The sequence below is a fragment of the Labrus bergylta genome, chromosome 7, assembly GCF_963930695.1.
Source record: "Labrus bergylta chromosome 7, fLabBer1.1, whole genome shotgun sequence".
In the NCBI taxonomy this organism is placed as follows: domain Eukaryota; kingdom Metazoa; phylum Chordata; class Actinopteri; order Labriformes; family Labridae; genus Labrus; species Labrus bergylta.
In genome coordinates, this window is record NC_089201.1 from 168,078 (window position 1) to 192,789 (window position 24,712).

Genomic DNA, 24,712 nt, shown 5'->3' on the forward strand with positions numbered 1-24,712 from the left:
GTGACACTGGTCCTGGACTCATCACAGCGCGGTCAAATGCAGTGTTCTCTAAAAAAAAAAAAAAATCACAGCTAATTATTCCCACAATATGCCATTAGTCTACAAGCTATTTGCTTGACAAGTCTGGATAAAAATCTAATTTCAAGTTACTTAAAGAGGACATATTTCCCCCTTCTCTACCTTTTCTAACAGTCCTCTGTGGTCTAAATGAAACATCTGTGCTGTGCTTTGGTCAAAATATAACATGAATCAAGCACCAGAGGAGGTTTGTGACCCTGTATAATCTAGCTCTCTCAGAACGCTCCGTTTTGGTGTGTGTGTCTCTTTAAATGTAATGACCCCCCCAAGTTTTCCCCGTAGACATCATTCCTCTGTAGCGAGAATAAAAATGGCTGACCTGCACGAAAGTTTTGTTCTAGTCTGGGGGTGGAGTCCATGGGTGGAGATACCAGGGGAGGGGAGGGTATTTATTTACCAGAATCCCACTGTGACATCACAAGGAGAGCACATTTGAAACAGAGCATTTTCCTCTGTGTTGTAAGACTTATACAAACCACAAACAAAGGACTAGATGTGTTTATTTCACATTTTGTGGGTCAGTAGACACTCAGGTTACCCAAATATATGTTCAAAAACACTGTCAAAGTGATTTTTCACAATATTTCCTCTTTAAAGCTAAAAAATAAGGACTCAAAAAATCTACCAGTGTTTTGAATTGAAATATCTTTAACAAAATAAGTACATGTCATTTCAAGACACTTAGCAGGTAGAATTTGCCTGCCCTATTGGCAGATTTTATTTTATTACAAGCAATTACAATAAAGAGTTATGATGTATTTTTTACAAATACATTTGAGTTGTTCTGCAGTGTTTTATTGCATAATCTGGGTTGAAATGCATGTGAAGGTGAGAAGTTTACTTAAGTAAAACTTCTTCACCCTCTGTTTGATTTCTTCAGACGTAGGTGGTAGAAAGATGAAAGAGGTGAGTTTTCATGCTGTTGACAGTGAACGAGGTTTTGATGCTGCGTCTCACCGCTGTTGATTTATTTCTTATGAGAAACTTTTGAATGCAAAGCAGCTCATGCTTCCATATCCATTTTCTCCCTAATATATAGCCAACTCAGCTGTCTCTCACCCCCACATGTGTTTCTGTGTGTGTGTTTTGGCTTGTGTAGGTGTTCCAGCAGGAGCTTCCAGAGACTATCCAGGACACTTGGGATCGTTTGACAGAAGAGCCCGACAGAGTGCCGCCGTCCAGCTGGAGATCTGCTTCTCCCAAATCACTTCTGGACAACCTGTGCCACACCATGCACTGCCTGTTCAGCGAGTGCTTTGACAGCACAGAAGCACAGCGTGACTGTGAGTATAACAGCGGGTGATTAGTGTTACCTGCAGTGACATTACAGACTCTAAGTAAAAACAGTTTCTGCTTTCTTTGTCTTGACAGTATAACTAGTACAGTGTTAAAAGAGACAACAGCACAGGAGTTGTGAGGCAAAGACTAAAAACATTAAAAAGCCAGTTCTAATAAACATATTACTCTATGATGATAGCAATTAGCTTGCCAAAGCTCCCCAGGCGGGGCATGCCAGTATGCTGGAGTTATGATGTCAAAGGATCCATCAACATTTGTTTTTCATCTTTGTGTTGGATAAGCCAGGGAGCACAGTGATCTTTAAACGTATCAGGTGCTTCTATCGGGCCCAGTGTTTCCCGCACATTGACGATACTTGGGCGGGCCGCCAAGGTACATTTATAGCTGCAGTCTGCATCTGATCGTTGTGTTTCTTGTGATACCCATCATCACCAAACATACTGAAAAACACACACTCACATATTTATTCTATAAAATGAAGATCAATAGAAAAACCAAAACGGCCTTTTTATGAACTGTTCCATGAAAGCATTGGTTTACAGTCCCAATTTATCAACCTTGAGCCAATAATATTAATTACATTGGAAATTTCATTTTGATATCCTTCAGCGGCATTCTGTCTTTGTATCATAATAACTCATTTTTATTTTTATTTTTATTTTTTATTATTATTATCTTTTACCAAGTTGATCTGTACGCTGCATGCACAATCATGCAGATGCTGTAAAGTTTAAAAAAAATGTAGTCCCAGAGGAAAGTAGTCATGAGGCTGTAAAGTAAGATCTCTGGCTCAAGTTAAAACTTGTGGGCAGTCATTCCACGACTGAAGTTTCCTGCATGTTTTGTATAAAAGCCTCACTACACATCGACAAAATCATGAACAAGGTCTCAATCAACTGACCTGACCTGGACTTAGATAAATACACATGGACTGAAGAGACGTTCATGCTTAATTTTAATCAAGAAGCATAGAACATTTTTAATTGAATAATAACAGGGTGTTAAAAACATTGCATAATGCATTTAATACGAGAAATGAACCAGAACATCGAAATGTAAAGGTTTGAGGTGTTATTAAACTGTCCCGGCCACAAGTTCATGACAAGGTAATCCATCAAAGTTACTGTGTGACATCATTCAGGGCTGTTCACTGTGGTACTGCATGTGTTTAGATGATCATTAACTGCTCAGCTTAAAGGGGCCTAGAATGATTGTTTGAAAACGTTACATTTTTCTCCTTTGTAGTCGTAAAAACTCAACGTTTTGTAAACAGCCAGTGAAAGGTGGAAGATACAACAGGAGAAATAAAACATCGACTCTTGTTGACTTGATGTCTTCATTACAACACAAATGTGATACAGGCAAGATGTTGGTAATCAGTTTTAGTTTGTTGGACTTTTTCTTGGCGTTTTAGCCTGGCTTCCCAAAGACTCAAAATCATATTGCAATATTTTCCTGATAAAAAAAATAATCTTGCACAAAAGCTCCTTTAAAATGGTATACACATTTAACAAGTTGTTTAGAAGTGAGCACTACAGATACGGAAAGATGGACCTTCGACGGAGCCAGACAAGGCCCCCCCCCCCCCGTCTCAACTTTTACAACAGAGGTTTAAAATGTCAAAATTGAAGCTGCTCTCAATCGTCATGCTAAGCTATGCCAACCAGTTACTGGCAGCAGCCTTATATTAAGCATACAAAGAACTGGAGTGATGCCCATCTTTCATTTTTCTCGATGCAAGAAATCCAAAAAGTGCATTTTCCAAAATGCTGAAATATTTCTTCTCAGAATGATTCTGCAGAATTCACAAATATGACCCTTATCTGCATTGCAGAGTGTCTTTCAAAACCTTTATTTCCACTTGACCCTGCGTTCATCTGGCATGACCAAATACAGTACATAACGTGTTGGCAGATAAAACAATCTGCGATAAAAATTTACGCAACCCTGTTCCAAGAAGTTTCTCTGCATTGAGCGATACATATTTCAAGTTAAACATGCAGCTGAAGTAGTCCAAGTGTCTGTGGTTTGTGGTCTGTGGTTTTTTATCAAACAATACAGTGCAGTTTAAAATGAACAGCTGCAACCACTTCCTACATGACAGTGAGGTGTCTCTGATCCCAGGTGTGCTTTGCTTCTCAAAATGTGTCAGTAACACTCTCCCAACTCTCAGTGGGTGACAAATGACAGTTTGGTGTTTAATGCAGTTCCCCTTCTCCTCTTTTTTTATTTTCCACAGACTGTGTTGTCTCCCATCGGAGGAAAGGCAGGAAGAAAGAGCTGGAGCTCAGGAGTTGAGAAGAAGCCAGCAAGGTGAAGTTGTCCCTGTTGATACGGATAAGGGACTGGTATCTTAATCTCTTGAGATAAGGGGAGAAGAGGAAAAGGTCAATTCAGACTGAAACAAGACAGTTCAGTCCTGATTTGTGAACATTACTATGGCTTAACCTAATCTGTTAAACAGAGTTACTGTCGTCCAGACATTGTGATAAAAGGCACAAACTTAGAGGACTGAAATTGTCGACTCAGCTGAAGGATTTCATGACATTTTGAAATAAATGAAGTAACACTCAAGCTCCAGAAAACTTCCACTTCTCACTCAGTCAGATGTTCAACGTATTCGATTGATGAATGCATCTCAGATTGATGCTGAAAATCTTTCCAAATTAGTTTATGTTCACATATATAGGATCAAGAAACTGTATAGAGGTAGATACTTTAAAGAAGGAGGGTGTGGCCTGAACGTGCTCCTTCCACATTGGAAGGAGGTTAACTTCACCTGGAGTGAGGACATCAGCGTGGCTTTGTTAAATCTGATCTGATGTGCTCCTGGTTTACCTGCATGGTTAATCTCAGAGACCACGAGGAAGAAAACACGAGAGCTGACACAAAGGACTGATGTTGTAATGTTTTAGCTGACTACAGCCAGACTCGCCATCATGAACAGATCTTTAAAAGTGAAATGAAGAATGAAGAAGAAAGATGTAACTGAACTGAACTTCATACTTAAAGGCAAACTGATAACTACTGGTGTCTCTTCCCTTCTCAGTTGTTGACTGTACATTTAGTACCCAAAGACTGCATTTAAGGCAGTGAGTCCCAAAGTGGGGTGGGGGGGAAGCAAGGCTTCAAAGAAATCAATGCACACCGTTTTTCACTACAAGCGAAGCTTAGCAATCTAAGGATGAAAATGTGTAAGTGAAATGTTACAGTATCACTTTTAAAATTGCTCCCTCTGTAAAAGTGGCTTGTTGATTGTTTTCAGTTGTCACACACTGAAGTTGCGATCCTGAACTTTTTGCAGCAAATGTTTGAGATAAATTCTGAAAAATATATGAATTTGTTAGCAAAGACTGTGACTCACAGTGTGTTTAGTGTACGTCCACAGACGTTGATGTGTACAGTGGGGGGGGGGGGCTTGAAATGATTTCATCTGCCAAAGGAGGGTACTGCAGAAAAGGTTTAGGAACCACTGATTTAAGGGTGTTATTTTTAAAGTCTGTGCTGTACACCCAGATGCAATATAGACTGAGGCCCATTCAAAACCTTGTTATCTTTGTTATTTCTAATTTCATGTATTTTATTTTATATATTTATCATGCACAAAGAGTAAGCATTGAGCTCCAAACAATGGTATAGTTCTATCTATTACTGCACAATCTACACATTTCTGAATCAACCATGGGCCTATTTTATCTTAACCCATCCTCAAAGGAATTTTATATCCACAAAGGAATATGTTAATGTCTCTATTTCATGTGTAAAGTTTATAGAGCCACCTTCAACAATCACATCACACTCAGAATTTGCCCCCAAAAGCACCAAATCAAGATCAAATTCAAATTTCAATAGTCTTCTGTGTATTGATAGTTACAAGGAAAAACACAGTTCCTGAAAATGTGTGAGATGACACCTTTTTGTCTGATTTAAAAGTCATACACGGCTGGTCGCCCTTTTCAGAATTTCAGCTTCTGAAATATCAAATTTAATGTAATCAAAGCAGTAAACTGGTAACCTATGTCTAAACTCCACACAGCAAAAGAGACAAAAAAAAAGTTTGTAACAATTCTTTTCAAACTACCAATCTTTAACATGTTTGACTCCAACAAACTCTGACAGAGATGATACTTTTCTAACTTTTTTCTGTCTGTGACAGCCCCTCAGGATACTTCAGTTTATCATTTTATTTTACTTCTCTTTGTTATTCTGCTCAAGGTTATCTGGTGGCTGTTCAATGAAATCCCTCATCCCTTTTCCTAGACTGACCAGAACTAGGAAAAGGGACCACATTACTCCTGTGTTGGCTTCTCTGCACTGGCTCCTTATACAGTCTAGAATAGAATTCAAGATCCTTCTTCTCAATTACAAAGCTCTAAATGGCCAGGCACCATCGTATCTTAAGGAGCTACTAGTGCCGTACTGTCCCTCGAGAGCATTGCAGTCCCGGAGTGCAGGCCTGCTGGTGGTACCTACAGTCTCTAAGTGTACTATAGGGGGTAAAGCCTTCAGTTATCGGGCTCCTCTCCTCTGGAACCGCCTTCCAGCCGGGGTCCAGGAGGCAGACACAGTCTGTATTTTTAAGAATAGACTTAAAACTTTCCTTTTTGATATAGTTAGTGCTGGTGTAGACCAGCTCTTAGTTATGCTGCTATAGGCTTAGACTACCGGGGGAACTGGCACCTTGAGCTCCTCTCTCTCTCTCTCTCTCTCTCTCTCTCTCTCTCTCTCTCTCTCTCTCTCTCTCTCTCTCTCTCTCTCTCTCTCTCTCTCTCTCTCTCTCTCTCTCTCTCTCTCTCTCTCTCTCTCTCTCTCTCTCTCTCTCTCTCTCTCTCTCTCTCTCTCTCTCTCTCTCTCTCTCTCTCTCTCTTTCTGCCTTTTAATAAGGCAGTTTTTTCTTACCACTGTAACTTTTGCTGCTTTGCTAAAGTGCTCATGATGGATAGGCCGGGTCTTTGTAATATAGCAATAAGTAAGGTCTTTACCTGCTTTTTGTTACATAACAATGAGTAAGGTCTTTTTACCTGCTCTTTTGTAAAGTGTCTTGAGATAACACTTGTTATGAGTTGACGCTATACAAAATAAATTGAATTGAATTGAATTGAATTGAAATGTATTAAGATGTCAGGATATGTAGAATTCATAAAGCTAAATGAAGAGATTAATTTGTTAGGCATTGTAAGACTCAGCCTATAAAGGAACAAAAAAATCAGTGAAAAAAATGCACAATGAGGGTCTGTCAACATTTCTTACATAGAAACAAGTTCTCATTACTCAAGCTTATGCACAAACACGCGTCTATGAAGGAAACCTCGGGAGACACAGATTCATCAAACATTGGACTGAAATTGAAAACATTCTATCACAATCACTAAAAAACTGCATAAGGCATGAGAAGGTACTATGTGTGTAGAGGATCCTCACGCACGATTTAGTATAGTTTTTTGATTTTATGCTGCTCTGGGTGTGTAGATTTTATCTTCCATTTACAGACTTAGACTGAGTGAAGTAAGTAGCCTAACTGTGCCTACCAGGCTGAAATGTTTTCCCATTTATTACCATAAAAGCAGCCAAATCTACTTGGACTGGAGCCACATGTCAAAAGTTCACAGAAAAATCAAGACGTTAAACATTTAAGATATATTGTAAGACAAAGTACCAGTTACATTTAGCACACAATGTGCCGGAGATAAGCCAAATCAATGACTTTGCTAACTTTAAAGGGCTAATATGAATCTTGGACACCTAGTGTTTAAAATGGGTACTGCAGTCCAAGTTCACAACATCAGAGAGAGCTGTCTCCCCCCACCCCTCCACCCTAGAGTCGATGCTCACGCAGGTTGCCATGTGGTGGACACTGAAGCTTCAGCATTTAGCCAGCTCGGCATCCGTCTTGAAACCTCTCTGTGTTTTAACCTTTCTCCGTTTTTCAAAAGCATCTCCAATATCGATTCTAGTTTGAGCACGTTTCTGCTCGTGGATCTTATTAGAAAAATACTTTTTATGTTGGGTAGAATCTGAACCAGTTTGCTTGCCCGCTCCCATGGGTGCAACACCTGTTGGTTTGCCGTGATAACTGCTCTCTTGTCTGGTCAAGCCTGACTGAAGTTTCTCATTATATCATTTTTATTCCTGATTTATAGGTTTTCTTCTTGAGTTTTCAAAGTCAAAACATTTAAAGTGAAACCATTTATAAACAAGGAAATAAACCAATCAAATATCCAAGATAGCACTCCAGAAATGTAAGCATGCATCACATGATTTACTATCGACCACACAACTTGATGGATGGTTTCCCTTTCTACGTTTCAGAGATTTATACCATATACTTCTAGTTAAGACTCCCAGGACTGCACTACGTATACTTTTCAAAGTCTACTGTGTGTGAATGTTACAGTTTACAGCTGATGCATGTTGAAGCCTCCACAGCCTTATTGTGTAACCCTTTTTGATGATGTTCAATCACTTTGTTGTACATGTGATGGGTCTGAGGCTTTGATGAAATGTCTAAGATAAACGTGGTCCTCATGAGAAACTCTGTAAGGATTGAACGGAAGAACAATAACTATTGTTGTGTAATGCTTTCAATGAAATCAGTGTACTTTTGTTAATCAATCATATATAACCGTATGATTGTCTTTTATAACCACAAGAGCATTTAAAGGTGTAATCAAAGATCCTTTATTGTAACAATAACTCAATACTTCCCACACCTGCCTTACCAAAACAGAGAGATTATGACTAAAAACACACAATGGTTTGTTGTCTCTGGTCTTTAGAAATAGATTTTTTTATACACAAGATATAAGATTTATTTATTTTTTGGAATGTATGCCGTTTGACAGTACTTTTATGAAAGAAATACAAATTAAATAGTTATTTTTATCAACTAACCTTGTGTCAAGAGTCCATTTCATATTAAAGATATTTTCTAAACTGCTATTTTAATACAATTTGTCTTCTTGCACAATTTATGCATGTGTGACAAACATTTGTTGGCCATGTCTTTTACTCCAAATTCGTTTTGTAAAGACAACTGTGTTACATAATGGTATATGATGAATACAATTACAATCAATTTGGCATTTTTTACCGATACACACTATTGGATTGGATGTGAGGACAATGGAAGTTAAAGGGATATTTAGGTTTTTGAAGCTAGGTTGTATGAAGTGCATTAAAAGTGAATGTATTAAATACTGTAAATAACAATCAGGCCTTGTATGGAGAAGCCACAGTTGATAAAAGAAAGGTTTCTGGTGATCATGTCCACAGCATTACAGAGTTAAGTGTTTCATGTAAGTATTGCAGCAGGCTTCAGTGCTGCAATATCTTTCTAGGCTGCATAAACACACTTGAATTAAAATGGAGACACCAGAAATAAATGTTGAAGTGGAAGAGGGTCAAAATGACTAAGTACGTTGATGAAATTTTTTCCTGTAATGTGTGAAATGAAAGTATAGTATTCTGCTTTTATACAGAAAAAAACACTGACGTGTATAGAAGAGTAAATTCAAGTTTTGGTTTATTGATAAGCTGTTTGAGTAACTTAGTCCAAAACAGGAACCCCATGCAACCTCACATCAAAAAATTGAAACTACCTCTTTAAGCACATTTTGTAAAGAGGCAACACAAGACTTGTTAAAAAATCATTAACTCGAGCAAATGCAGGTTAATTATTAAAAACAAACTGCAGAATGTGGCCTATTCTCAAAGTTAAACAAAGGTACGCAAACAGCACACAACAGGTATTGAAAAACTTGTGTGTTGTGTTATTGCCCACAATTAAGAAAATATATTAAAGATGCTGTGTCTTAAAAAAGATTGGGGGGAAAAAGACAACCTAATAGGCTTCTTTCACTTTTTTTCTGTAATGCAAACATGCACGGTTTGATCTTCTTTACTTGCCGTAGCTCGTCCAGCGAAACAGGAAGTCAAGAAAGTACGGGCTCAGATGAAAATTCAAAAAGCTATTTTAGGTGAAAATAGTGATGCTACGGTGTTTAAAACAATGCTAATAATATATTAATTTGAGGAACATTATCTTTGGACAAGTATACTCACGATATTATTTCCAACTTGGACTTAATACTATGCTCGGGTCGCTAATAAGAGTTTTATTTTGAAATACCAGCCGGAAATGTAGTGTGTAAAAATAGAGATGTGCTTCAAACGGAGCTGGGAGTAAAACAAATTGCTACCTGGCGTTTGAAGACATCGGACAATGTCCTCCGGTGCTGGAATTCAGATACCGAGCCGTCTCCCCTTGCTGCTGTCCCATGAAGGTGTGCTACTTCCGGGCTCCACCGTCAGGTTCAGCGTGGACTGTCCGCGGAACATGCACCTGGTCAGCCAGCGGCTGCTGAAGGGGACCTCACTGAAGAGCACCATCATAGGAGTGATTCCCAACACCAGAGACCCAGAGCACGACACCGACGACCTTCCCACGCTGCACAAGTAATAAACAGTCAGTAATGTAGCTGAACAGAGAAACAGTCTACTCACCCCCTCGGCTTGATGCTGTGTTGTTGGTTTTGTTGTTACAAACCAGCTGGCAGGACAGGAAGTCCAAAGGGGGTCGGGACCCCTCCCAAGCTGTCACTACTAGACAAACTACAGAGATAATAATGACAGGATAATGATAAATCATGACTTTACTGCACACTTATCATTCTTATGTATCAGATTTTACTCTAAAGTTTGAACCGGGGATAACAACATTTGAAACTTTGATACGATAACAGTAAAAAAGCAAAAACAATATAAAACGATATCAATACTACGGCTACAGAAATTAGAAGTCCTAGACAACAAATATTGGGTAATTTCTTATTTTAAATTTAAAAAAAATTGTAGGCAAACTTTCGTAAGTACACAATGTTCGTGTTTATTTCATGTGCAGGAGTTTGCCTGCAGTCATTGATGGACTCATTCCTCTCCTACACCTGTCAAAAAGATGTCGTTTTTTAAGCTTGATACTTTTGAATAATTAAAATAACAGATATTCATCATTCCAGACTTGTTGTGTAACAAAGTATTGTATATTTTGACAACCTTAATCAGAACATTTACACATCTTGAGAATGGAAATCGAATGGAAACGTAGCCTTTGGTTATTAAAATATCAATGTACTAGAGCTTTAACGTTATTTTGAGTCCTGTGCAAGGCCAGACCTTTTAGTGGAAGACACTGATACTCGAAACGAAAGAGTTTCATGGCAAAATATTTAAAGTCAATCAAAAGCTCTTTTTCTTAATTCATGCCATTTAAAAATGACAAACTATATATACCTGGAAATGTTTTGTAGAAGTAGTTTTATGTGTTATGCACAGTTTACATTAGCCTTCTGAGTGCGTTATCTTTTCTAGAAAAGTCTACAGTTTACCTGCCTGAAAAAAACACACATGAGCAACACACTGGGACACAGACTTTAACCTTTCACCTGCAGTTTACCACACCGGTCAGGTTACTACATAAGTAGCTGTTTGTCTATCTGACACAGTTGTTCTAGTTAGCATTGATCAGAGGCAAAGATGGTCAACGATGTGGCTTATAAAACAATAATAGGAAAGACATTTGACTTAGGCAATCACCCTGTCTACGTTGTATAATTGTAGTTCTGCACCAAAGTGCGATGGGTCGAATTCAGAACTCCTGGAATCAGAATATTAATGTTTTATAAAGAAAAGAAAATGATAAGAAATCCCTATCTCTCTCGTCATGGTAGACCACAGTAACGTGGCATGGATGTAGCTTCTGGTTATCCAATCCACTTTTCCTTGAATAAAATACATATGTCTTTGATTTAGAACACACACACACACATGTCTGCATATATCCGTGGCTCGAGCTTCACATTAAATCAATGCGTTGTAAGACAGTAATCAGAAACTTATCCTGTGTGTGTGTGTGTGTCTGTGAGTAAGGCACCATTACAGCTGCTGCTAATTTCTTAACACTCGATCTATTTGCATATTGCACAGTTTCTCTGGTGTTTGTAGAATGTGTCTTGTTAACGTAAACTCTGACAGCTCCTTATTTAAATGTAATTACACTCAGTAAATTACTTCCTGCTTGTTTGCTGCTCAGCTGTTTAGAAATCATCAGACCTGTCACAATAAAAAGTCCTTTGTTCGTGTCACTAGAGAGCTCAGAAGCTTTTCTGACAAATATTGTCTTAATTAAAACATTGAGGCCTCCCACACGGCATGTTTTGGCAAAGCAGGACGCACACATTATATGTAATGAGTCTCTAAAGAGCACAGAACGATCCTTTTAGCTCGTCTACATGGAAGTGTTGCCGGCAGAAGAAAGATGTTGACGCAGAAGAAAGATCTGGATGAAACATTGAAGAGAGCTTGAAAGCTAGTTAGAAAGTGTTGTTATAAAAATGGACATGTGCATCATTTGTTTCACTATCATTAATGATCTGAAACTTTTAAAAGTTTATCTCTTACATCATGTATACTGTCATATGTCATATGTCATACTCTGAGCCTCTTCTTCATTGGCTGTTGGCATTTGAGTTTTTTTGTTAAAGATTGTATCTGAACAAACTTGACACAGTCCCTGTACATTACGCTGCGTGATGAGATCACCCTCGCCCTCTTGTCTCCCTGCAGAATCGGCACCGCGGGGATAGCGGTGCAGGTGGTGGGCAGCAACTGGCCGAAGCCCCACTACACCCTCCTCATCACCGGATTGTGCCGTTTCAGTGTGACAGGCCTGCTACAGGAGCAGCCCTTTGTCCTGGCAGAGGTATCGACCAATCAATCTTTATTTGTATAGCACCAATTTATAACAAATGTTACCTCAAGACATTTTACAATAGAGCAGGTTAAATACCTTACTCACAAATATTCCAACATAAAGCCATCATTAGCACCAAGCTACATTTAGTGATGTTACAGTGGAGAGGAAAAACTTCCTTTAAGAGGCAGAAACCTCGAGCAGAACCAGACTCATGATGAGACAGACATCTGCAGAATCTGTGTTGGGCTTGGAAAGTGTGATAGAGGGAGAAGTAGGAAGAAGGAGGGTAGAGATGAACAGAGCACCAGCCAGCAGGTAAAACGTCTTTAATATTAAACAACAGTTAAAAGAATATCCCAGAATTCTCTGAATGTCTTCTCATTAAAGGTGCCCTCTGGAGATTGACTTTATACAAACAAAACTGATGAGTTCATTCTTTGTTATTTACCAAGAACATTAAGTGTATCCTTGAGCTCTCACAAATGTGTTAAATGTTTCCCCTTCTCCAAAAACATGTGCTAAGCCAAGTTTGGAAGTGTTTGAAGTCTGTGCATTGTTTACATCTACCATTACTTGTTTGGGTCTTGGAGAGTTATGACCACATGTTGCTCAGGGGAATAGTGTGATACTAGTGACAGGGCAGTGATTCACATCACATGCTAACATATGTGAAAGGACATGTGCGTGCATGGCATGGGCGTTGTTATGGCCCATCAAGGTGTGGCCCGAGAGACAACATGAAAAAAAAAAAGAATTTGCCTGAAGTCCCAGGCAGCCACAGAGACTAACAGTTCATGGTATAACAACAAGGGATTCATTCACAGAAAAGATATTGGTTTGGATCAACACAGGAATTAATCTGGATAAACGTCAGATTGAATCCGGCCATTGAAAGAAAACAATTAAAGCTGAGAGGTAACATGACACCAAAACACAACCAGTGACCTTCCTCACTGATAAAAACAGGAGAAAACAACATTAAACCAACTGGCAGTTCACCCTACATCTCTGAACAACAAATAACCACGCACATGTTCTGAAACAAAGGAGAACATGGTGAGATGGGATTTATATACAAGATAGACCTCTTCATAGATCTGATCACCTACAGAGCTGGAAGTCAATCCACCTCCCTGGACCGGCACACACCTGATGACACAAGAGCAGAAAGAGACAACACACAGACAGCATGGTGCAAAATCAACAAGAAAACACATGTAGTCCTGACATGCACCACATGGATACCCACCCAGAACCAGGCTGCTGGTTTTGTGTCAATAAAACACAACAAACGTTTCTCTCGCTCATTGATCTTCTGTTTGAAGGATCTCCACAAATGATAGCTCACTTTTGTCTTAGTACTGACATTCACAGGGTAACACAAGCTCCAAATGTCATTTTACATCTTTAAATAGGAGGAATTGTTCTTTCTTGGTTTATAAGGGATATAAAGATTCATCGTCAAATCGTGATAAATCGATTCAAAGGTGTCAAGATTCGCATCTGTACTCTGAAAAATTAATTGCAATAATATGGTGAGCGTCAACAGCTGTAGAGCAAGATTTAGAAATTGAGGACACACCACTGTCTTTTAAATCAGGGGTGTAGAAGCATTTTGGCTTCCACACCTCCGATTTGGATCCCTCCAGAAGATAGCTCACTGTTGTGTAAGTATTGACATTCAGAGAGAAACACAAGCTGCAAATGTTATTTTACAACATCTTTAAATAGGAGGAATCATTTGTTTCCTAATTAAGAAGAGAGAAAGACTGCCTGTTGCTTGATGGAGAACCCTTCAGTATACAGTGAGAGTCACCCCACATTAAGAAGTCTTGTGAAGTGTTCCTGTCAACAAAGTAATGTTTGCTTGTGTTCCTGCAAACAACAAGGCTCATTATTCATAAAATCATTCTTTATTGCGCTGCCTGTGGTTTAAACTCTGCAGGGGTTCTTTAAATCTCCTATCTGTGTTATTTTCTGTGAAACGTTCTCTAAGGTTATACAGCTTGGCATGCACCAGTAAGACATGAGTCATCAGTTTTCCAGACAGGAAGACAAATACAAACCTTTACTGTGTTTGACTTCAGCGTGTTCCTCTGTCTGGTTATTAAAAACGCAGGTGGAGCAGTTGGATAAACTGGAGCAGTACACGACCCCAGCATCAGAGGGGGTCACCGCAACAGATGGAGAGCTTGGAGAGCTGTCGCAGAAGTTCTACCATGCTGCAGTTCAGGTCTGTGTGTGTCTGTGTGTGTGTGTGTGTGTGTGTGTGTGTATACTGCATACTTTGTATTAGTTGAAACATCCAAACTGGAAAATAAGAACTTGCAAGGAGGCACTAATCCGTCACAAATTCAAATTTTGAGGCTTGCAGGCAGAACGAGCTGCTGTTAGTTCATCACCAAACCACTGCGAGGAAACTCAGTCTTTTCATGAGAGAGCACACGGAACAGGATGTCAGCCATGGATCCCAAAGACAAACAGAGCACTCACAGTAAAGTTCTGGCTGTGTGCTTGGGAGTGTTTATGTGCTGAGTACGCGCTGCACATCAGTCCTGTCTCCATGACAACAGTCTGTTAACAACGACCGCTGTGTGACCGACACTGCTCCATTGCTTTTAACTGTATGTTTTTTTTTTTTAATTTGAGATCGTTTATACCCCAGCAGACATGGAGCAAAAAGGATGACGGTACAAGGAGTACCTTGTACCATCATCCTCTTCCGTAGGATCTGTAGGAGGCAAAATTAGAGGGAGTATCTTTTATTTTGAAGAGCGCCGGTGACGTTGACAGCACCTTTCTAAAAAGTTGAAAGATTTCTTGACTCAGCACGAAAAAGACACTGGGCGCTTTCCCTTTTTGTCCGGATGGCAGCCTGCTGCTGCAAACGCTCTCTCCTCACTCCTCACTGGTGGACACTGGGATCCTGTTTATACCGAGTCTTCATCCGTACATCAGTGCTGGTAGAAAGTAGTCAGTGGGTTCATCGCTTAAAAATTCCTTCAAACTGAGTGAACACTTCTGTTATCTTGTCTCATCTCGCCCTTATCTATCTTATCATCTGTAGAGCACATGTGGAGATTTGAAAACCTTAAAATTGTGGGAAAGCTCAGGAATGTTACAATTTATCCTTTTCTTTATAACAAGAAACAGACCACTCTCATCTAAACCCACTCAGCAATAAACATGGGAACGGTCCTGACAGGAACATGCTGTAAGTGATTACACTTAAGTCTGGAAATCTGCCCACAGACACATTCAAAGACCATTAATTAATCTGTTGTAATTTTTCCAAGTGTTTAAAATGACAAATCAAATAGCTGTTTCCATTCTTCATGTTAAGTAAAGCTAACTGATGGCACGCTGAGCAGACAGATGTGAGACTTATTGATCTTCTGACTACAGCCTTCCAGCAAGAATGCCAACGATTCCTTCAGAATAACTTCGGTCCTCTCGTCCCATCCATCTCATCACACTACAGGAACACCTGCAGGCTGCAGTTGTGTAGCATTTTGAAAACCTGTAACTCAAAGTACTCACAAGCTTATTCACCAATTAATCAAATGGCATCAAGATCCTTCTCGTCTGTCTTTAAGGTTCACAATTTACTGTATGCCAGAGGTAGTTCAACTCTCGATGTGAACTCTTGGAAAACACAGGGAAAGAATTCCAGTGTTGAGATTTATCTTTCATTCTTTTTAAACAAGAAGCAGGCAACACTTGTCTCAGCCATTCCAGCAGCAAATGTTGTGATTTAACCTGACAGCAACCTGCTGTGAGGAATAGCATTCAGTAGTGTCAGTAAATCAAATCCCACTGTGTCTCTGTTTGTGTGTGTTTGTCTAGTTGTTGGGTATGTTGGACATGTCTGTTCCAGTGGTGGCCAAGTTCAGGCGTCTGTTGGACAGTCTGCCAAGAGAAACCCTTCCTGATGTGGTTGCCTCCATGATTCGCACCTCAAACAAGGAGAAGCTACAGGTAAAGCGAACTCTAGTACTTTTTAAACCAAAATTCAAACAGAAATGGGATGTGACTGATGCTGAAAGAAAAACCCGTTTATAGCCAAGATTTGTAAGTTTTACTGACTGCAGCATTTTTTTTTAAGTACTCGTGTATTATAACCAAGCAGCACTTCCAGTCAGGAATGCCCACAGAAATGTCTGGGCCCCTGAAAGGTCTAGTGAATGGGCCCTCCCAGGATCTGATTTAAACCAACGTATGAACAATTGATCAGTAGTGTTAGGGCAAGCCTCCTAGCTAACGTTAGCTTCCTATGGGCCCAACAACTTCAGTAACATTACCCAAATAAAAGTTGATATAATTTTAAGAAGAGGGGGTTTACATTTTGAAACAGGCTACATCTTACTGAAGCTACAACAAATACAATTTGTGGGGTTTTTTTTTGGTGTCAAATAAAATGTGGTCATTGCAGTTTAAAATTTGGATGGACCACCATGTTTGTTTTTTTTCTAGCCTCCATGAGCCCTCCTTGTGCGACTGGGCCCCAGAAAGCTTTCCCCCTTTAGCCCCCCTTTCTTCCAGTATTGTAAAGTGAAGCCAATGCAGAAGTGCAAAAACTGCAGTTCCTCAAGTGTCCACTTGAGGCTGGATTCAAAAGCCAAGGAAGTCCCATTAACAACCATAATGTAAAACGCCCATTTTTACCACAAAATGTTAGTACAGCCTAAAAAAAAGTTATAAGTCATATGTTTTAATAACATAACGGCTGAAAGTTTTGCATAAATTTGCATATGCACATGTTTTCCAGGAGGCTTAAAGCCCGCCCTAACTTCAAGTTTTTGCATGTTACTCAATAGGATAAGATGGCATTTCGAACCCAAAGACCGCCATTGTTTTTCTTCATACCAATATGTGACCTCACTCTGCTCTCCCTGTTGTCTTTCTAACATTTCTCCAGACTCTGCACTTTGTATCTTGTTTTTGAAAAGTGATATAAGTAATGGTATTATTACCTCCGTGTCTGTGATCTTTAGATGTATGTTTTGTCTCGTCCTTTGAAGGTCCTGGAAGCTGTGAGCTTGGAGGAGAGATTTAAGAAGACTCTGCCCTTGTTGAACAGGCAGATCGAGGGACTCAAACTGCTGCAGAAAACCAGGAAGAGAGGTCCTGACAATGAGAAGAGGGTAACAAACATCTTCAGTTCTCCATTCCCTTTTCAGCTTTGTTTCTATCAAGAAGCCTTTTCACTCAAATATGAATACAACTGACTCACTTCTCTGTGCCATTCAGGTGCTATCAGTGCGTAAAGGGGGAGTGCTCCCAGGCAGGCAGTTCAATCTGGATGAGGAAGATGAAGATGAGGATGGTAATGACACTGTTACTTTGGAGAGGAAGGTCCACGGGGCCAACATGCCAGAAGCTGCACTTAAAGTTTGTCTCAAGGAGCTCAAGAGGTGAATTTAAGCTCAGATTAAACCTTCTTCTCTTTCTCTCATGCTGCATCAATCCAACTCACTTATCCATGTTCACTATATCACTTAAAGGCAGGGTTGGTAATTTTCTCCAGATCTTTGGTTGAAACTTTCTTAATAGAAATAGAAATTAATAGAAATTAATAACTCATGTTCTCTGAAAAAGGAACAGTGAAAATCTGTCATCTGTAGCAGTTGTAAGTCTATAAAAACTTTGACCAATGTCTTCCATGAGGTACCAATCTGATGAACCAATCACACGCCTCCCTGTCTCCCTGCTCGCTCTCTACCTCTTGCGAGCACTAGTCCACACTCAAAGCGTGTGACAGGTGATGGAACTGTGAGTTTATCGTTGGCCGTTGTGAGTAGTAAAATAGTCAAAACATTTTTTTACATGTATTATGATAATGTTTATTGTGTACAGACATGAGACGAGACAACGTAGTTTCTACACAATGTAGGCGATGAGCTGAGGTCCACTTCTGGAGCGTGGCTTTTGAGGGAGCACAGACGGGAGAGGTCAGGGTGTAGACGTAGCACTGAGAGAATGCTTCTTTCAAAAATCATGCTAGTTTTTGAAAATTACCAACCCTGCCTTTAAATTTGACTGAGATAAAGAAATGCTGTTGTTTCATCAATCAGGTCATGCATGAATAATTTAGATTAAAACAAGCTTGAGTAAAAACACAGCTTAACAATTTCCTGTAAGAGTATTTTTTGATCCATTTAGATTCCTGCTCTGATGTGATTTAACTTGAAAACATAGCAGTTCTTTTGTTTATAAAAAAAAGAATGATTTCACTGATAAGTTCTACTCAACAGTCAGACCGTGTTAAAGCTTATCTGATTAATCTGCGTTCAGATTGAAGAAGATGCCTCAGTCCATGCCGGAGTACGCCCTGACCAGAAACTACTTGGATCTGATGGTGGAGCTGCCATGGAGCAAAAGCACTAAAGGTAAATATGACTTAATGGAGGCCAAGCAGCGATTTAAAAAATGTCAAGATGCATCAGTTATTCATTTGTATGATTCATTTAGATCTGCAATAAAAATATTTGGAGGAAGAGGGGGGATAAATCTGCGACACGAGCTGTCATTAAACCAAATGGTCCCTGCGAACGTTGAGTCGTTTCATACTGACTGCAGTCAGAGCTAGTGATATGTAGTTCGTGAACGATTCGTTCAAAACGAAGGAATCATCTGGGTGAACGAACTGAACTGAATCACTTACTAAAAAGAGTCGTTCATTTCTCAACTTCAGTTGCGCTCTCCTCTCTCCCGTCTCGTGTCTCTCTCTCTAGACGTAAGAGTCGCTCAAAGCCCGCTCTCCCTTTCATGTCAGTGATACGTACTGACTGAACCAACAGGAGGAGTCGGTCGGGAGCTCTGTGTCGCTAAAGCCCGCCCACCCATCACCCTCTAATGTCTCCAAAATTGAGGAAGTAGCAAATATATTATTTAACATTTAGGTGTTGCGAAAATGTATGTGCTTTTTATAGCTGCTGTCAGTTTGCAAACGGCTTTTATATCCAACTCAATTTCACTCAGCTGACTGTTTTAACATCCACTAACGATCGTGTTTCAGTCAGTACAGTGTGTGTGTGACTGAGGCTGGTGACTCGCAGTCTCGCTCGTTCACGTTCAGTCAGTGTTTCGTTCACTGAACGTACTGAGAGGAAGAGAGTGACTCGGAGGCGGAGCTCTCGTTCAGTTCGTTCATTGAACGAACTGAACGAGAGCTCCAGCGTGAATCACTGACTGACTGAGAGGAAGAGAGTGACTCGGAGGCGGAGCTCTCATTCAGTGAACGAACTGAACGAACTGAATGAGAGCTCCGCCTCTGAGTCACTCTCTTCCTCTTATTGTACTGAACGTACTGAACAGAACGGTCGGGGAAAATAAATGTGATTGTTTTAGCAGCTTTCAGTTTGCAAACTGGAGCTTTATCCAACTAAATTCTCAGCTCATTGGCTTATTATTCACCACCGGCTGTTCTCAGTACGATCGCGAGCAGAACTAAACGTTCAGCCATGTTTCAGCTTATTAAATTCTGATTCACAGGCAGAGCTGCGGAGAAGTACTGAACGATTCAGTGAACGAATCTTTTGAATGAATCACTTTACTGAACTGATTCTACTGATTCAGTACACTGAAAAGAACTGCTTTTCACATCACTAGTCAGAGTGCTCAACACGGCCTGAAGAAAGTAGGCTTCTTCTGGGCCCTGTAGCCAATCATTGCAACGCGGTCGGCGTGAACCCGTTCGCGTTGTTTGCAATCTTGGAGGTGCACCGTGCACGGCTGGGCGCTCAGACCCTCTGCAAACCATCCTCTCGACGGCCGCGATTGCTCAATATCGCAGGGCCGAAGCATGAAACCTGATTCGCAGTGAGTCACAGTGTGCAGCACATGGCTAATTTACATAATGTTATGTTTCCATGAAAACACTGTGGAAAGATTCGAAGTCTGGCTAGCAAGCCAGCCTTTCTGTTAAACATGCTGTCTGATCATATTTACTGTTTGGTATCCATAGGTAAAGATGTTGAGATAAATGTGTGCTAGCTGAAGGTAACTTCATACAGTTTTCTGGTTCATTATTATCTCAGGCAACATTAAAGTGACAGCTGGTCAACACATGTAGTAAGAGAGGGAATATAAACTTAATGAAAATCAGCAGGAGCAAAACATCAGGTTAATATATTGATAATGTTTCATTATTATAGAAGAGAAAATATTGTCATCCTTGATGACTGTATTATGATGCTCTCTCAGACTCTGCTCTGAGAGCTACCTGCATAGTGACTGCCCTTTACATCACTCCTTAGTAGAACATGGTAAGCCCTGTTCTGCAAATTCATCCCATTTATAAAAAGAGACTGAAGGTTGGGTGCACGGGTTTTTCATGTTTCACTGTAGCTTTATCAAAAACTTAAAGAACAGAACATAGATAAAGACAAGCAGTTGTGTTTTTCTTATTGTTTGCACTGCTTCTTTAGTCGGTCTGAATGCTAAAATCGTCTGTAAATTAACATTTAATAGCTGATATATATATTTTTTTAAATCTTCCCGGGGGGGCATGCCCCCGGACCCCCCTTGGGGGTTTGGATCCATGAAACCTTTTTCATCCCTGATTAGTTTGCACCCCTGTTTATTGTACAAGATGTTTCAGATTCAGACAACTTTATCAATCCCAGAAGGGCAATTCAGTTTTACAGCCTAAGAGTCATTGAAAGAAACCAAGACAACATAAAGGAAACAAACACAGTCCCAGCAGCATTCAGACTATTACATGTCAGTAACAACAAATCAACAGAGGAACAGGTCGCCAAATGAGAAGCCAGAGTTTCATAAATACATCAGCAGGAATATGTCTTAGATTCATAAAATGAATGAACCTTACAGGTTACCTCAGCACACAGTGACAGTCCATACAATAAGTCAGTTAGAATGATTCAGCATTCAACAGCCTGATATCTGACAAAGAGTTGGAGTATCAGTTGCTTCTCCTTGGAGGGCCAAGATAGCGCCGCCCAGAGGGCATCAAAGAAAAGACAGACCAGAGACTGTCTTCTGCTTGATTTATGACAGACTGTTGGATGCATTGAAGCTGTTTGCCAGCAGGCTTAAAGCCTGCCTCAACTCCCGCTCTCTATCTATTTCTAGATAGAAAGTACTTTTACAGTCTATGGGTCAGTGTTTTCACTTTCACAATCATGATATAAATTATATTATAGATCTGATAAAAATGATAAATCCATGAAAATAGTTTGTCTCATTTTTGAAAAGCATCTTGGGATGTCGCAGGTCAATTTTTAAGTTTCAGGCTCATAACTTTGACTGTTTTAAGTTCAGACCTGTTATGAGCCCACTTTCCAGCAGCAGCGAGGCGTTTCACCATTTAACTTCAAGATGCAGTCAACCAGCTGACGAACATAGTGGAGCATTTAGCAGCTTAATAGCCAAATATAAATGATACAAATATTTATATATGTATATATATATATATATATATGTATATAATATATATATATATATATTAAAGGAGAGTTGATCTGAAACTTGTAGCCACAAGTATGTCTGAAAACCAAATGAACTGTGTTGCTCCACATCTTCTGAGGTGAAAAGACTTGTTGCACAGAAACTGCCTTTGGCACTACTCTGCTATGTTTGACCACAGTCTGCCTCTAAACCATAATCTCAGCTCACCGGGTTAAGGTCCCGAGGTTAGAGGTCAGAGCCAGTGCATGTGCTGCAAATAAAATGTTGAAGTATCTTTATGACAAACAATGTGGGAGGATTTTCTGGCCTTGATAGACCGGTGAAATCTGCCAAACCAAAAACTTTCAAAACTCTTAAGCAAACGTGTTTTCTATTGTCCTCTCTTCCTTCTCACTTTCTCAAATTACAGTCAACTCTTCTGTCTTTCTCCATTTCACTTACAAGAATGTTTTCTATTTCTGTCTGGGATCAATCCATCTCATCCACATGCACCCCACCCAACACACACACAAACACGCTGTGCAGACTGCCTGGACATCGGAGCCGCTCGCACTCTATTGGACAACGATCACTACGCTATGGACAAGCTGAAGAGACGTGTGCTGGAGTACCTGGCTGTCAGACAGTTAAAGGCCACCCTGAAGGTGCTTCTCATAGATCCCTCTGTCTTTAAAACATGTGAAGTTACATGTCATAAAAAGAAAGAATCCCTTATTTTAGATTATAAAATTAATTATTAATATGTTAATCTGTACGTTTCTTGTTGCCCCTGTCTCCTCAGGGCCCCATCCTGTGCTTTGTTGGGCCCCCTGGAGTGGGTAAGACCAGCGTGGGCCGCTCTATAGCCAGGACTCTGGGCAGAGAGTTTCATCGCATCGCTTTGGGAGGAGTCTGTGACCAGTCTGACATCCGAGGACACAGGTATGACCACACTATGCTTTATGAGCACAGTTCATATGGTGACTCAAGTTCAAATAGGAGAGTTTCCTGAGAAAGCAGACCACACAGGTAGTACTAATGTGTATGTTCATAGCTTTAAGTCACGTGACTGGTGCAGAGGCCTGGAGGTCAAAAAGAGCTGAGGAAAGTGGCGGCCTCCATTGAACACTCTGTGGAGCTGCAGCACAGCTCGTTCATTTTCCCTCTCTTCAAAACTGTGCATGTTAACATCACTTGACAACAGCAGGAAAACTGAGATATTTAAATAACAGAAAGTTTAGGGCACTTTCAACCTTAAGGCAGCATTACTGAAATCACTTAAACAGCAAAGTCCTCACAGGAACTTCACTTGTGTTTACATAAATCCTTCCTCAAGTACAGACAGCTTTATGTATTTCCCATGTGTCTGGGTCAGTAATGCAGCTGTTTGGGAAGTGAAAGGCAAGAAATTCTTCTTCTTCAAAGTATAGGTGAGTGCTAATTGGCTAACATAAGCTAGCTCACATATACATTGATATGACGATAAGCATCAGCTGCTGTCTCTTTAACTTTCTGTCAGGATTCTAGGGCAGTGGTGTTAGTAATATTTTAACACAATATTTGTGCCAGGATGAAAAGAAGTCTGTTCTTTTGCTCCCTCACAGGGACAGCAGAGTGTCTAACAGCATGAATCCACAATCTCCTCCTTTGCGTTTTCTTTCTCACGCTAATGAGATTCTGTGGAAACAAAGCTCGGGCTTGTCTCCTCATCAGTTAGTGCATTCAACTGATCAGCGACTTTCTTTTGTTACAAAATAAAAAATAAAGCTGGTGGACTGGCAGGAGCAAACTGGAAGCGGTAACTTTTACGTAGCGTGCAGCAGCAGGAAGCCATGGGTTACCAGGTTGGCGGTTCCATAAGTGTGTGACGTCATGTAGAAAACTATGAATAGATGTACATATGCAGAGAGAAATGTATGGGTTCAATAAGACGCTAAACGTCTTTTGAAAGTGTGATACTTACTGATGTTGCCGTGTGTTATCTGAGTTTGTAAATATGCAAATATATTAAACTTAAGAAGGTGATAATAAGTCAGTGTTGTGTTCACGGGTTGAGTGCGTCTCTGTCCTTAACCCTCATGCATCACTATGGACATTTTTGTCCATTTGGTCAAATGTTTCCTCTTCATCTGGTCATCATTTTGTCTGTGTTAGTGCATATGGCACACATCTCTCTCGACACATTTTGGAATGACAATTTTATTTTTTTAATAGATCAATAGAACACTGTGAAACATTTTTACAAGCCTCTTAAATCACACAAAATGTCCACTTCCAAAAAACTGCTATAAAAAAAGAACAGATTCATATTTCTTTCTTATTCTTTTGCATAAATCTCTTAAACAACTTCAGCCCTGCTCAAAACGATCAAATATTTAATAATTATCAGGAATTTAACCCTTTTAAATACCAGAATCAAACTGGCTGCTTTACAAGCAGATGTGCAATGCTCTCACAGTTGCAATTAGGAAAGCCAAAGCTGATCATTTCCTCACAGAAACCTCAAGCAACCTTAACAATCCCTTGAAATTCTGGAAGACAATTAAATCCCTGGCTGGAAATAAAAATGGAATTGAGCTTCCTCCATGCATTGTTAAGGACTCACTTAAAGTCACTGATAAGTCCAAAATGCTTGGTGTCTTTAATGAACATTTTATAGCCTCTGGCTCCTTGTTTGACTCTTTTAGTAATAGGCATATAAATTCCGCTACTGTTTTTTCTGACTGCCATGTTACAGGTAGTCAATCCTTCAGTTTTCAAGTCATTACAGTCTCAGAAGTGCTCAAAGCCCTCAAACTCCTCGACACAAAAAAATCTGCAGGTCCTGACAACTTAGAACCTTACTTTTTAAAGCAGCTGATTTTGTCGCACCACCTTTGACACATCTTTTTAATCTCTCCCTGGACACAAATGAAATTCCTCTTATATGGAAATCTGCATTTGTTCTTCCCTTGTTGAAAGGGGGGGACCCTACAGTCTTAAATAATTATAGACCCATCTCCAAATTGTCGGTCCTGGTTAAGGTTCTGGAGTCCATTGTGAGTGAACAACTGAAATATTTCCTACTATCATACAATATCTTATCTGACTTTCAGTCAGGTTTTAGGAAAAAACACAGCACAACTACAGCGGCCTTAAAAGTGGTCAATGATTTTATAGAATTTTTAGACAACA

The 24,712-nt window shown here is 39.9% G+C and overlaps 2 protein-coding genes across 3 annotated transcripts in view; both read left to right on the forward strand.

The window, feature by feature from the left end:
• il34 (interleukin 34) overlaps nt 1-8,267 on the forward strand; it is a 33,542-nt gene extending 25,275 nt beyond the window's left edge. The window contains exons 7-8 of the mRNA XM_020653071.3: nt 1,178-1,361; nt 3,617-8,267. Coding sequence (XP_020508727.1) covers nt 1,178-1,361; nt 3,617-3,675 — 243 coding nt within the window. The 3' untranslated portion in view covers nt 3,676-8,267. The remainder of the gene's footprint in view (nt 1-1,177; nt 1,362-3,616) is intronic.
• A 1,331-nt stretch (nt 8,268-9,598) lies between these two features.
• The window catches only part of lonp2 (lon peptidase 2, peroxisomal), a 29,424-nt gene continuing 14,310 nt past the window's right edge, over nt 9,599-24,712 (forward strand). Inside the window, exons 1-9 of one of the 2 annotated variants that reach the window (XM_020653068.3) lie at nt 9,599-9,831; nt 11,998-12,133; nt 14,247-14,360; nt 15,974-16,105; nt 17,149-17,271; nt 17,378-17,541; nt 18,422-18,516; nt 22,085-22,203; nt 22,341-22,480. In XM_020653068.3, coding sequence (XP_020508724.1) covers nt 9,599-9,831; nt 11,998-12,133; nt 14,247-14,360; nt 15,974-16,105; nt 17,149-17,271; nt 17,378-17,541; nt 18,422-18,516; nt 22,085-22,203; nt 22,341-22,480 — 1,256 coding nt within the window. Of the gene's footprint in view, nt 9,842-11,997; nt 12,134-14,246; nt 14,361-15,973; nt 16,106-17,148; nt 17,272-17,377; nt 17,542-18,421; nt 18,517-22,084; nt 22,204-22,340; nt 22,481-24,712 lie in introns of both variants that reach the window. The other variant, XM_020653069.2, reaches the window with a different exon arrangement.